General features: G+C 37.0%; 1 protein-coding gene across 2 annotated transcripts in view; it reads left to right on the forward strand.

Annotated features, from left to right (window-relative positions):
• The window catches only part of IPO7 (importin 7), a 55,862-nt gene extending 40,915 nt beyond the window's left edge, over positions 1 to 14,947 (forward strand). For both annotated transcript variants that reach the window (XM_017651170.3, XM_073216167.1), the window contains exons 22-25: positions 82 to 287; positions 1,082 to 1,288; positions 11,925 to 12,041; positions 12,841 to 14,947. In XM_017651170.3, the coding sequence (XP_017506659.1) occupies positions 82 to 287; positions 1,082 to 1,288; positions 11,925 to 12,041; positions 12,841 to 12,938 (628 nt within the window). In that variant the 3' untranslated portion in view covers positions 12,939 to 14,947. The remainder of the gene's footprint in view (positions 1 to 81; positions 288 to 1,081; positions 1,289 to 11,924; positions 12,042 to 12,840) is intronic.
• Positions 14,948 to 15,263: the final 316 nt, after the last annotated feature.

Below are 15,263 nucleotides of genomic sequence, written 5' to 3' on the forward strand. Positions count from 1 at the left end.
GAGGAATTCTTTTTTTACTGTTCTTATTACTGTTTTTTGTTTTTTAAAGGACAAAGAAAAATATTTTATTTTATTTTTTAGGCTTCATGACAGAAAGATGTGTGTTCTGGGCCTGTGTGCTCTTATTGATATGGAACAAATACCACAAGTTTTAAATCAGGTTTCTGGACAAATTTTGCCAGCTTTTATCCTTTTATTTAATGGATTAAAAAGAGCATATGCCTGCCATGCAGAACATGAGAATGACAGTGATGATGATGATGAAGCTGATGATGATGATGAAACAGGTAAAGGATTTGTGATGGAGAAAGCCAGGCTTACCTAGTTAGAAATATCATTGGACTTGTTTTCCTGACATTTCTCCTATTAAAAATGTGGGATCATAGCCCAATGCTTTCATGTTCATTCATTCCTAGAAAGACTCTCTTATCTTCCCACTAGAGTGTAATGTCCATGAAGGCAGGAACTTCAGCTATATCTCCCAACACATGAAGCAGAAGCAGTTCTAGGCATTTATGATTTTTAGTATTGGCAAAATCTATTAGTCCAAAAACCTAACCATACCTGCGCTGTAAAAGTTAATGGCTAATACTTTTCACCTGTAAGACACTATATATGTCAAGAGTATGAATTGATAGAATGTTGGTTGAGAGAAATTACTGTAATGGTTCCAAAATAGAAAGCTATTGCCGTTTTTGTCTTTTATCATTTACTAGTTTAGGCAGCCTTAAAAAATTTTTTTCACAAAGAATATTCTGTGTATATAATGTAAACTGTATTACTTTAGTATGGGTATTTAGTTTGGTATATACCGTAGGCCCAGAGCATACCAAGTGCTGAATCTCATATTGTGCAATCCTTTTTTCATACCTCTAGTATTAAGAATCATGGTTGGGTTTCCTGGATTTCTATAAATAATTTTTTTCTATTTTTAACTGAATATGTATTCAAACACCAGTTCCTGGAATTCTTCCTTGAATTTATTCAGTTGTGATTTGTAATTTGCTAACAGTGATCATCATCAGTTGAGTAGCAAAATATTGTTGGTGTTAACAAAAGCTTCTATTTTATGACTTGGCAGAAGAACTGGGGAGTGATGAAGATGATATTGATGAAGATGGGCAAGAATATTTGGAGATTCTGGCTAAGCAAGCAGGTGAAGATGGAGATGATGAAGACTGGGAAGAAGATGATGCTGAGGAGACTGCTCTGGAAGGCTATTCCACAATCATTGATGATGAAGATAACCCTGTTGATGAGTACCAGATATTTAAAGCTATATTTCAGAGTAAGTTAGCATAGTACATGTAATTAAAGTAGCTCTATTTGGTCCATTTTCCTGAACCAATTTGTTCTTGTTTGTGTCTACCCCTTAAGGAAGGGAATTGTGGTATCTCAAACCCAAACTAGAATATGATTTAGGATTCTTGGACTAAGTGACCAAAGTTATTTCTACTGTTGCCATAGAGTATCAGAGTATTTTCCTCATCCTGTTACCATACTTTTATTTACATTGTAATTTTGAAACAGGTACAGTATAGGAGAACAATCTAGTTCAAAAGTTTATACAGTAACAATTCTTTTTCCCACTTCTGATTTCTGTCCTCCCAGCTTTCTCAAGAAGTATCTACTCTTTTTTATCTGTTTGTTGTCTGTTTATATATTAGTGTATCTTTCCCCCTGCCAAATCACACTTACTGAGAATTTGACCATTTATAATATTAATGGTCTTGGATCCCTTTTCTTTTTTTTTCCTATTTCACAGAGTGTTTGGCTACAGAATAGGAGGTGCCAGTTCAGTTTTTTTTACCATCATTTACTTGGATTTCAACAAAAGATAACATAGAAGTGTTCTGCCATGCAGCTTAAGAAATTAACATTGGTACTTTATTTGAAACACTCCTTCTGCCCAGAATTAACTACTGTGTCATTCCCATGCGTTATGAACTTTGATGTAGAATAAACTCTCTGATAACCAATGCATTGGTCTTATAAGCCCATGACAAAACTATTTTGATGCAAAGTTACAGAAACAGAAATGAATGGTTTCTGAGCTACATTGCAGGCAACAAGAATATATTGAAGTGCAGCAACTACTGACCTGGCTTTTGTCCATGATACCATATTCCATAGACTTAAACACATGAACCCTAAAGGATGGTTAATAATAGAGTGCTGGTCCATGAACAGTAAATGCAATAAAAAAGTATAAAATCATGTGACTGAATATTAACTTTCCCCTACAAAATACCCAGCACCTACTACGTGAGGAAATCAGTTTTCATTCTTGGAATTGCTTTGTCAAGAAATTTGCTTTTGTTGAAAGCCTTCATAGAAAACATTTTCTTTCTTTCTCTCCCCCTTTCCTTCTACCTCCCAAACCACACACACACACCTTTGTATAGTTACTTAATCGAAATAGGGAGAGACATGGTCAGACTTGCTGCAATTTTGTATGAATTTGCCTCATGCATGTTTTCATGAAACGCTGAGATTTGAACACTTGGTTCTGTGTTATGCTGGGAAAATTTGTTCTATAGAGTAGATTGAGTTTATTATTTAGGCTATAATATAAAAATGTGTGAACATTTTTAAGTTAGTACTACAGAGATATCTTTCTGTGGAAAGACAGTTAAATGCAATTAAAGGTTTTTGAATAGGCAACACAGAAAAAAATAAAGCATTTATAACACTAAATAAATATATTATTTATTTAGTATAATATATACTAGGTGCTATCTTTCACCCCTTCTATTTAATGCTTCTGGTTTTTTTGTTTGTTTGTTTATTTATTATTTTATCATTAATCTATCATTACATAAAGAACATTATGTTTATTATACACCCCCCATCACCAAGTCCCCCCAACATACCCCATTACAGTCACTGTCCATCAGCGTAGTAAGATGCTATAGAATGACTACTTGTCTTCTCTGTGTTGTACAACCCTCCCTGTGCCCCACCTCCCCCACATTATATCAGCTAATAGTAATGCCCACCCACCTTTTTTTCCCCCCTTATCCCTCCCTTCCCACCCATCCTCCCCAGTCCCTTTCCCTTTGGTAACTGTTAGTCCACTCTTGGGTTATGTGAGTCTGCTGCTGTTTTGTTCCTTCAGTTTTTTACTTTGTTCTTATACTCCACAGGTGAGTGAAATCATTTGATACTTCCCTTTCTCCACCTGGCTTATTTCACTGAGCATAATACCCTCTAGCTCCATCTATATTGTTGCAAATGGTAGGATTTGTTTTCTTCTTGTGGCTGAATAATAATTCCATTGTGTATATGTACCACATCTTCTTTATCCATTCATCTACTGATGGACACTTAGGTTGCTTCCATTTCTTGGCTATTGTAAATAGTGCTATGATAAACATACGGTGCATCTCTCTTTTTGAAACTGGGCTGCTGCATTCTTAGGGTAAATTCCTAGGAGTGGAATTCCTCGGTCAAATGGTATTTCTATTTTTAGTTTCTTCAGGAATCTCAATACTGCATTCCACAATGGTTGAACTAATTTACATTCCCACCAGCAGTGTAGGAGGGTTCCCCTTTCTCCACAGCCTCTCCAACATTTGTTGTTGTTTGTCTTTTGGATGGCAGCTATCCTTACTGGTGTGAGGTGATACCTCATTGTAGTTTTAATTTGCATTTCTCTGATAATTAGCGATGTGGAACATCTTTTCATGTGTCTCTTGGCCATCTGTATTTCTTTTTTAGAGAACTGTCTGTTCAGTTCCTCTGCCCATTTTTTAATTGGGTTTTTTGTTTTTTGTTTGTTGAGGCGTGTGAGCTCTTTATATATTCTGGACGTCAAGCCTTTATCGGATCTGTCGTTTTCAAATATATTCTCCCATACTGCAGGGTTCCTTTTACTCCTATTGATGGTGTCTTTCGCTGTACAGAAACTTTTCAGCTTAATGTAGTCCCACTTGCTCATTTTTGCTGTTGTTTTCCTTGCCCGGGAGATATGTTCAAGAAGAGGTCACTCATGTTTATGTCTAAGAGGTTTTTGCGTATGTTTTTTTCCAAGAGTTTAATGGTTTCATGACTTACATTCAGGTCTTTGATCCATTTTGAGTTTACCTTTGTATATGGGGTTAGACAATGGTCCAGTTTCATTCTCCTACATGTAGCTGTCCAGTTTTGCCAACCAGTTGTTTAAGAGGCTGTCATTTCCCCATTGTGTGTCCATGGCTCCTTTATCATATATTAATTGACCATATATGTTTGTGTTAATATCTGGACTCTCTATTGTGTTCCACTGGTCTGTGGGTCTGTTCTTGTGCCAGTACCAAATTGTCTTGATTACTAGGGCTTTGTAGTAGAGCTTGAAGTTGGGAAGCGAGATCTCCCTGCTTTATTCTTCCTCAGGATTGCTTTGGCTATTCGGGGTCTTTTGTGGTGCCATATGAATTTTAGAACTATTTGTTCCAGTTCGTTGAAGAATGCTGTTGCTATTTTGATAGGGATTGCATTGAATCTGTAAATTGCTTTAGGCAGGATCGCCATTTTGACAATATTAATTCTTCCTAGCCAAGAGCATAGGATGAGTTTGCATTTGTTAGTGTCTTCTTTAATTTCTCTTAAGAGTGTCTTGTAGTTTTCAGGGTATAGGTCTTTCACTTCCTTGGTTAGGATTATTCCTAGATATTTTATTCTTTTTGATGCATTTGTGAATGGAATGGTTTTCCTGATTTCTCTTTCTGCTAGTTCATCGTTAGTGTATAGGAAAGCAACAGATTTCTGTGTGTTAATTTTGTATCCTGCAACTTTGCTAAATTCAGATATTGGATCTAGTAGTTTTGGAGTGGAGTGTTTAGGGTTTTTTATGTACAATATCATGTCATCTGCAAATAGTGGCACTTTGACTTCTTCCTTACCAATCTGGATTCCTTGTATTTCTTTGTTTTGTCTAATTGCCGTGGGTAGGACCTCCACTACTGTGTTGAATAACAGTGAGGAGAGTGGACATCCCTGTCTTGTTCCCGATCTTAGAGGAAAAGCTTTCAGCTTCTCGCTGTTAAGTATGATGTTGGCTGTGGGTTTGTCATATATGGTCTTTATTATGTTGAGGTACTTGCCCTCTATACCCATTTTGTTGAGAGTTTTTATCATGAATGGATGTTGAATTTTGTTGAATGCTTTTTTGATATCTATAGAGATTATTGTGTAGTTCTTGTCCTTTTTGTTGATGTGATGTATGATGTTGATGGATTTTCGAATGTTGTACCATCCTTGCATCCCTGAGATGAATCCCACTTGATCATGGTATATGATCCTCTTGATGTTTGTTTGTTTGTTTTAAATTTTTTATTAAGGTACAATTGATATACACTCTTAGGAAGGTTTCACATGACAAAACGATGTGGTTACTACATTTACCCAAACTGTCAAATCTCCACCCATACCCATACCCCAATGCAGCCACTGTCCATCAGTGCAGCAAGATGCCACAGATTCACCATGTGCCTTCTCTGTGCTACACTTTTCTCCCTGTGATCCCACACAACATGTATACTAAACATAATGCCCCTCAAACCCCTTGTCCCTCCCTACCCAGCCACCACCCCCACACCCCTACCATTTGGTAACCACTAGTTCTTTCTTGGAGTCACTAAATCTGCTCCTTTTTTGTTCCTTCAGTTTTGCTTCATTGTTATACTCCACAAATGAGGGAAATCACTTGGCATTTGTCTTTCTCTGCCTGGCTAATTTCACTGAGTATAATGTCCTCCAGCTCCATCCATGTTGTTGCAAATGGTTGGATTTGTTTCTTCCTTATGGCTGAATAGTATTCCATTGTGTATATGTACCACCTCTTCTTTATCCATTCATCTACTGATGGACACTTAGGTTGCTTCCATATATTGGCTATTGTAAAAAGTGCTGCGATAAGCATAGGGGCGCATATGTCTTTTTGAATCTGAGAAGTTGTATTCTTTGGGTAAATTCCGAGGAGTTCGATTCCCAAGTCAAATGGTATTTCTATTTTTAGTTTTTGAGGAACCTCCATATTGCTTTCCACAATGGTTGAACTAGCTTACATTCCCACCAGCAGTGTAGGAGGGTTCCCCTTACTCCACATCCTCGCCAGCATTTGTTGTTTCTAGTTTTTTTGATGCTGGCCATCCTAACTGGTGTGAGGTGATATCTCATTGTGGTTTTAATTTGCATTTCCCTGATGATTGGTGATGAGGAGCATCTTTTCATGTGTCTGTTAGCCGTCTGAATATCTATCTGTTCATATCGTCTGCTTATTTGTTAATCGGGTTATTTGCTTTTTGGGTGTTGAGGCATATAAGTTCTTTATATATTTTGGATCTTAAACCCTTGTCAGATATGTCATTTATGAATATATTCTCTGATACTGTAGGATGCTTTTGTTCTGTCCATGGTCTTCTTTGGCATACAGAAACTTTTGAGTTTGATAGAGCCCCATGAGTTCATTTTTGCTTTTGTTTCCCTCTCTCGAGGAATTTTATTCAGGAGTAAGTTGCTCATGTTTATATTCAGGAGATGTTTGCCTTTCTTGTCTTCTAAGAGTTTTATGATTTCAAGTCATTCAAGTCTTTAATCCATTTTGAATTTACTTTTGTTTATGGGGTTCAACAATAATCCAGTTTCATTCTCTTGCATGTAGCTGTCCAGTTTGGCCAGCACCAGCTGTTGAAGAGGCTGTCATTTCCCCATTGTGTATACATGGCTCCTTTATTGTATATTAATTGACCATGTATGTTTGGGTTAATATCTGGACTCTCTATTCCATTCTACTGGTCTATGGGTCTGTTTTTGTGCCAGTACCAAATTGTCTTGATTACTGTGGCTTTGTAGTAGAGCTCAAAGTTGGGAAGCGAGATCCCCCTGCTTTATTCTTCCTTCTCAGGATTGCTTTGGCTATTCAGGGTCTTTTGTGGTGCCATATGAATTTTAAAACTGTTTGTTCCAGTTCGTTGAAGAACGCTGTTGGTACTTTGATGGGGATTGCATTGAATCTGTAGTCTGCTTTAGGCAGGTTGGCCATTCTGACAATATTAATTCTTCCTAGCCCAGAGCATGAGAAAAGTTTCCATTTGTTAGTGTCTTCTTTAATTTCTCTTAAGAGTGTCTTGTAGTTTTCAGGGTATAGGTCTTTCACTTCCTTGGTTAGGATTATTCCTAGATATTTTATTCTTTTTGATGCATTTGTGAATGGAATGGTTTTCCTGATTTCTCTTTCTGCTAGTTCATCATTAGTGTATAGGAATGCCACAGATTTCTGTGTGTTAATTTTGTATTCTGCAGCTTATCTGAATTCAGATATTAGATCTAGTAGTTTTGGAGTGGAGTGTTTAGGGTTTTTTATATACAATATCATATCATCTGCAAATGACAGTTTGACTTCTTCCTTGCCAATCTGGATGCCTTTTATTTCTTTGTGTTATCTGATTGCCATACTGTGTTGAATAGAAGTGGGGAAAGTGGGCATCCTTGTATTGTTCCCAGTCTTAAAGGAAAAGCTTTCAACTTCTCAGTTAAGTATAATGTTGGCTGTGGGTTTGTCATATAGTGCTTTATTATGTTGAGGAATTTGCCCTCTAAACCCATTTTATTGAGAGTTTTTATCATGAATGGATGTTGAATTTTTTTATCAAATGCTTTTTCAGCGTCTATGGAGATGATCATGTGGTTTTTGTCCTTTTTGTTGATGGGATGTTTGATGTTGATGAATTTTCGAATGTTGTACCATCCTTGCATCCCTGGGATGAATCCCACTTGGTCATGGTGTATGATCCTCTTGATGTATTTTTGAATTCGGTTTGCTAATATTTTGTTGAGTATTTTTGCATCTATGTTCATCAGGGATATTGGTCTGTAATTTTCTTTTTAGTGGGGTCTTTGCCTGGTTTTGGTATTAGGGTGATGCTGGCTTCATAGAATGAGTTTGGGAATATTCCCTCCTCTTCCATTTTTTGGAAAACTTTAAGGAGAAAGGGGTACTATGTCTTTTCTGTATGTCTGATAAAATTCTGAGGTAAATCCATGTGGTCCGGGGGTTTTGCTCTTTGGTAGTTTTTAAATTTCTGCTTCAATTTTGTTGCTGGTAATTGGTCTGTTTAGATTTTCTGTTTCTTCCTTGGTCAGTCTTGGAAGGTTGTATTTTTCTAGGAAGTTGTCCATTTCTCCTAGGTTTTCCAGCTTTTTAGCATATAGGTTTTCATAGTATTCTCTAATAATTCTTTGTGTTTCTGTGGGGTCCGTCATGATTTTTCCCTACTCGTTTCTGTTAATGTGTGTAGATTCTCTTTTTTTCTTAATAAGTCTGGCTAGAGACTTATCTATTTTGTTTATTTTCTCAAAGAACCAGCTCTCGGTTTCATCAATTTTTTTCTGTTGTTTTATTCTTCTCAATTTTATGTATGTCTTCTCTGATCTTTATTATGTCCATCCTTCTGCTGACTTCAGGCCTCATATGTTCTTCTTTTTCCAATTTCGTTAATTGTGATGTTAGACTATTTATTTGGGATTGTTCTTCCTTCTTTAAATATGCCTGGATTGCTATATACGTTCCTTTTAAAGCTGCTTTCTCTGCGTCCCACAGAAGTTAGGGCGTTGTGTTGTTGTCATTTGTTTCCATATATTGCTTGATCTCTATTTTAATTTGGTCGTTGATCCATTGATTATTTAGGAGCATGTTGTTAAGCCTCCATGTGTTTGTGAGCCTTTTTGCTTTCTTTATACAATTTATTTCTAGTTTTATGCCTTTGTGGTCTGAGAAGTTGGTTGGTAGGATTTCAATCATTTTGAATTTATTGAGGCTGTTTCTGTGGTCTAGTATATGGTCGATTCTGGAGAATGTTCCATGTGCACTTGAGAAGAATGTGTATCCTGTTGCTTTTGGATGTAGAGTTCTATAGATGTCTATTAGGTCCATCTGTTCTAGTGTGTTGTTCAGTGCTTCTGTTTCCTTACTTTTCTGTCTGGTGGATCTGTCCTTTGGAGTGAGTGGTGTGTTGAAGTCTCCCAAAATGAATGCATTGCATTCTATTTCCTCCTTTAATTCTTTTAGTATTTATTTCACATATGTTGGTGCTCCTGTACTGGGTACATATATATTTTTAATGGTTATATCCTCTTGTTGAACTGAGCCCTTTATCATTCTGTAATGTCCTTCTTTATCTCGTTACTCTCTTTGTTTTGAAGTCTATTTTGTCTGATACTAGTACTGCAACACCTGCTTTTATCTCCTTGTTTGCATGAAATGTCTTTTTCCATCCCTTGACTTTTAGTCTGTGCATGTCTTTGGTTTTGAGGTGAGTCTCTTGTAAGCAGCATATAGATGGTTCTTGCTTTTTTATCCATTCTATTACTCTGTCTTTTGATTGGTGCATTCAGTCCATTTACATTTAGGGTGATTATTGAAAGATATGTACTTATTGCCATTGAAGGCTTTAGGTTCGTGGTTACCAAAGGTTCAAGGTTACCTTCTTTACTATCTTACTGTCTAACTTAACTCGCTTATTGAGCTATTATAAACACAGTCTGATGATTCTTTATTTCTCTCCCTTCTTATTCCTCCTCCTCCATTCTTTGTATGTTAGGTGTTTTATTTTGTGCTCTTTTGTGTTTCTTTTGACTGCTTTTGTGGATAGTTGATTTTATTTTTTGCCCTTAGTATTTGATTGGTCTGTTTTCTTTGCTGTGATTTTATTTTCTCTGGTGACATTATCTAGCCTTAGGAGTGCTTCCATCTAGAGCAGTCCCTCTAAAATACCCTGTAGAGGTGGTTTGTGCAAGGGAAATTTCCTCAACTTTTGCTTGTCTGGTAATTGTTTAATCCCTCATTCAAATTTAAATGATAATCATGCTGGATATAGTATTCTTGGTTTAAGGCCTTTCTGTTTCATTGCATTAAATATATCAGCCATTCATTCTCTTCTGGCCTGTAAGGTTTCTGTTGAGAAGTCTGATGATAGCCTGATGGGTTTTCCTTTGTAGGTTATGTTTTTTCTCTCTGGCTGCCTTTAATACTCTGCCCTTTTCTTTGATCTTTGCTATTTTAATTGTATGCCTTTGGGTTGTCTTCCTTGGGTCCCTTGTGTTGGGCAATCTGTGGGCTTCCATGGTCTGAGAGACTATTTTCTCCCCCCAGTTTGGGGAAGTTTTCAGCAATTATTTCTTCAAAGACACTTTCTATCCTGTTTTCTCTCTTCGTCTTCTGGTACCCTTATAATGCCAATATTCTTCCGTGTAGATTGGTCACACAGTTCTCTTAATATTCTTTCATTCTTGGAGATCCTTTTCTCTCTCTCTGCCTCAGCTTCTCTGTATTTCTGTTCTCTGATTTCTGTTCCATTAACAGTCTCTTGTGCCTCATCCAGTCTGCTCTTAAATCCTTCCAGAGATTGTTTCATTTCTGTAATCTCCCTCCTGACTTCATCCTTTAGCTCTTGCATATTTCTCTGCATGTCCATCAGTATGGTTATGGTCTTTATTTTGAATTCTTTTTCATGATGATTGGTTATATCTATCTCCCCAGGCCTGCTTTCTGGGGTTGTCTGGGTAATTCTTGACTGGACCAGATTCTTCTGCCTTTTTATGGCAATAGAGGTAGTTGTAGGCAGGTAGCATGTGTGTCAGCTGGGAGAAGAAAGTCTCTTCCTGCTTGCTGGTTGCCTTGCCCTTCTCTGCTGCCTGTGACATCTACCAGCACACTGGGAGCAGCCTCTGGTTTAATCCCCTCAGCTGCCCCAGGCGGGGCAGCCCTCTGGGTAGCCCAGAGCCCTGTGGGGAGTTGCAGGCCCTCTAGTTGTCGTTGTCCTGTGAGAATGGCACCCCTTCACACCTTGCCCCAGCGTCCTCTGTCTGTGCCAGGTAACTGCGCGCTGGAATGAGATTCTGGGTGTTTGCCGTGGGTGGGGCCGCTCCCCGGCTGCTCCGCCACTGTGTCGAGGCAGTGCCAGCCAAATGAACGAATGGTAGGCTGCTTATCACTGTAAGGGGCTTCAAAGCTGCATTGCCACCCAGGCGATTGGGGCACCTGAAGTGCCGTAGGATTCCCAGCCTCCTGGGCGGAGTGTGCCAGGACAATTCTGTCCAGCTGTTAAGCCCCTGTCCCTTTAAAACTTTCAAAAAGGACTCACTTTTCTTTTGTTCTAGGGGAGCCAGCTGTGGGGGCCTGCTCGCAGATTTTACTTTTCTGTTTCTTTAATATCCAGTATGCAATGTGTGTCTGTGCTCCCTGTGCAGATTACTAGGGCTGGTTATTTAGCAGTCCTGGGCTTCCACTGTCAGTCCACTCTAATTCTTTTCCTCCCACCCATGAACTGGGGTGGGTGGAGGGCTTGGGTCCCGCTGGGTTACGACTTTGTATCTTACCCTTTTCATGAGATGCTGAGTTCTTTCAGATGTAGATGTAGCCTGGCTGTTGTCCTGTATCTTCTGGTCTCTCTGTTAGGCGTAGTTGTGTTTGTTGTATTTTCAAAAATATATATGGTTTTGGGAGGAGATTTCCGCTGCCCTACTCATGCCACCATGTTGGCTCCTCCCTTGTGATTTTTGTTTTTTAATTTAGGGATTTGAGAATTTTAATCAAAGTAGCCTTGATCATTTTCAAGTTGGTTTTAACTCTGAATTTTAAGGGGGCCAGGTTAATTTGTTTTTTAAGTTCTCTAATTTGTTACTTACTGTATAAGAACTAGTTTAGGCTCTGAATCCTTATTTGCTAGAAATTAGAATTAAGAATGATTAGATTTTTACAGGCATAAAGCTAAAGCAGAATTTCCCCCTTGTATCTTTTTTTCACAAATAATATAAGTAAATTATTGAGAATATAAAGTAGATTAGAATTTCGGTACTAGAGGTGGAGTAGAAGGAACATAATAGACAAGAACTACCAGGCCTCTCTTATTATTGCCCTTTTCTCCCTGTTTTCTTTTTGATAGCTATACAAAATCGTAATCCTGTATGGTATCAGGCTCTGACTCATGGTCTTAATGAGGAACAAAGAAAACAGTTACAGGATATAGCAACTCTGGCTGATCAAAGAAGAGCAGCCCATGGTATGTTAATTGACCATAACCCCTTTTTAATGCAGTTAGCGACTATCAACTTTAAATTTTATATTAAATTATTTAAAATTATTTAAAAGCTGCAGTCTATGCAGGTGATAGGAATTCACTCTGATCTGAAAGAATGAAATAAATGAATCAGTTTACTGATTTTAAGTGTAGTTGAAGACTTCTTTCAGTGTGTAGTTGCTTTAAAGTTGCTCAAGCTCATGGTGATGGCTTAATAGTAAAAAATTGTATTAAAAATGTAAACATTTTAAGTCATGAAAAGTGTGCTTTTTCTTTGAAGTATATTAAAGAAAATGTCTTTATCTTAAACATTTCAATATATGTTTCAAAAAGGACATTTTTAGATAATATACAACTTAACAGTTTTCTATAGGTCTTAATGTTATTAGTCAAAGTAGTTTTATATTTGAAAAAAAGCCCTCCTGAAAAAGAATGCACAGCTTTCTAAAGTATTTTATACTTGGATTTGTCTGCATTCGATTCATTAGCTGTTACTCCCTTTGGAGACTGGATCCTAATTATTTGGCTCAAATGTGTATTTAAAGGGTTATTCTTTAAATAATGGGAAGTGTGAAGAGTCTGCAGCATACAAGAGTGTGTCTTCTCTACACAACACATTCCTTTCTTGTTCCTGTACATTTGGGTGGAGAAGAGAGGCCAGCTTTGGAACTTCCTGGCTAATACTACTGGATTAAACGATCATTAATGTCTGTCAATTCCTGCTGTTCTCTAAACTAGTAAGATAACCAAATGCTCTCTTAATCATTCATTTGTTTTCTAGAATCCAAAATGATTGAGAAGCATGGAGGATACAAATTCAGTGCTCCAGTTGTGCCAAGTTCTTTCAATTTTGGAGGCCCGGCACCAGGGATGAATTGAGTTACCACCTTCTTTCCTGCTGTGTGATTGTAGTGAAGAGCTTGTGTTCCTCCTAGTAGTGGTTCCAGAACTGGTTCGTGTTATCTACTCTAAACTAATTGATCAATAGATGGATGGAAAAAGCCCAGGAGGTGGGACCTGATCATGCAACTTGGCACTGTAAAAGAAACCAGAGGGATTTGGGTGGGAGAGGGAGGTAACTCGGGGTGGGGGTATTTTCTTTATTTTTTGAAGAAAGTAAGATTCTGACTGAAAGTTCAAGTGACACTGTGGAAATCTGAAACAAGAGGGGATGTCATGAAGGCAGCTTTTCTTTTTCTGAGGAAAAAATAGGCATTGGCTACAGGACTATTTTAAATGTCTCATTTACAGTATAAGCTCAAAGGTAGATGTAATTTTTACACCTATGAGTATTTGTCCAATTTCTGTCTCCTCACCATTGGGTATCTATTCTTTATATGTAAATAAGATAAGGTAATTGATAGCCTTATTCAAACTTCATTTTCATTCATCAAAGATTGTTCCTTTGTAGATTATTGGACATCTGTTGTAGCACTACATAATGATTAAAAAAAATCTGTAAATGAATTAGCACTTTCATATTGAAACAAGCCTGCTAGCCTATGTATAAAATAGCAAAATGTTTGCTGTTTATAAAAAGAAGGGATGTGATGGGGTGGGGGGCAGGGGTAATTTCAAGTTATTAATTTAAAAATGAACTAGCAATTTTGTACCTGGTGACTTTGTGGTGCACTCACCTCTGATAGTGACTTGAATTCGGTATGTTAAAAGGGGTTAGTGGTATTTCATTGCTGCTAAAAAAAATGGCAACTCCCTCTGTGTCCTGTTTTTTCTGAAAGCTCTCAGTGTACAAGTGGATATTTGGATACAAGACCTTATTGTAAAAATAAGAAAGGTGATATTTGAAGCATGTAAATTGGATATAAAGTTCTGCTCTTAAAGAGTTGATCAAAGAGTATGGCTAAACATCTATATATGCAGTCTATTAAAAAGAACTTAATTCGGCTTTTATGTCTTGATTTGATTGTAATTTTTGCCTCATTGGCCTGTTTTTATCCTGTATCTAGAAAGAGTGCAAAATGCACACTTTTAAAATTTGACGTTTAACACCTGGCTACCCCCTTCCCCATTTTTCCTACCCCACTTGTGGTATCTGATCTTAAAATAGATAGGCTAAAGGCACACGGTTCCCTCCAAAAACCACTATTGATACCACTGCAAAAAGCCAGCAACAAGACAGTGTAGAGAGGTTGGCTTGCTTCCATCTCTCCTAACTGCATGTTCAAAAAAAAGCCTTTATTGATCCTTAAACATCTGTCAGATTAAGTCATACATTGGGTTTTTTTATATACATGTATACACACAATATTTCAAATTGAAAGCAACATCTCAATGGATTCAAACTGTTAAATGCTCTTGTCTATAACAGACTAGAAAATTTATAATTGTAAAAATGAAATAAATGCACATATTGATATTTAAAATGCATAATGAAGAAAACTCATTGTTGTGTTTTTCTTGTATGCCAGTAATTAAGTCACTCTGTTGGCATTGTTTGATTTTCTATTTTAACACTGACAAGTCAGAGTATTTCCTATATTTATGAATTTACTGTAAAAATCTTGGCAAAAAAAAAAAAACATTGTCTAAAAGTGTGGGTAAAAACTGTTAATCAAGTATGTTTCTGTTTACTACCCTCCCTTCCCTCAGGTTGAACACCATCTGTATACCCTAGGCTGCTTAAGAGGATTTCACTATCATATAAAATCAATAAAATGAAGATGGAGTAGTTGTATATAGCAACATTGTGTACAGAGGGGATATATTGAATAGTATTAAACATTTTTGTCTTCCTTTACCTTTTATCCCCTACCTAATACCTAGTTTACTTTTTTAAGTTTCAGACTTCACTGCTCTTTGAACTGATAATTCCATTTTTAATATTGTTATTAGAAAACCATATCTAATAAAGGTTTCAGTTATTCCCATGCACAGTATGAAAATTCTCATTTGCGGAGGTTTTGTTTCAAGGAAATGTATTGACATGTCTCTGAGAACAAGTTTTTGTCTCCTGTCATACAGTCCAAAGTTATCTCCATTTGCAGGTTTTTCTGAAATTAGCCTTAAAATTAAACCATATTAAATAATAGTGTTCAAATCATAGTTTCTAATGCATTATGTATATACCTCAGTAATTTTCAGTATTTCCTTAAATTTAATATCAAATAATAGTTTCTTATACATCTTAATGTGTGTATTTCTAGATAAGGTTGTAGGACTTTCTGGATAACTTTTTGAGAGTAT

The sequence above is a fragment of the Manis javanica genome, chromosome 11 (assembly GCF_040802235.1).
Source record: "Manis javanica isolate MJ-LG chromosome 11, MJ_LKY, whole genome shotgun sequence".
NCBI classification, from domain to species: domain Eukaryota; kingdom Metazoa; phylum Chordata; class Mammalia; order Pholidota; family Manidae; genus Manis; species Manis javanica.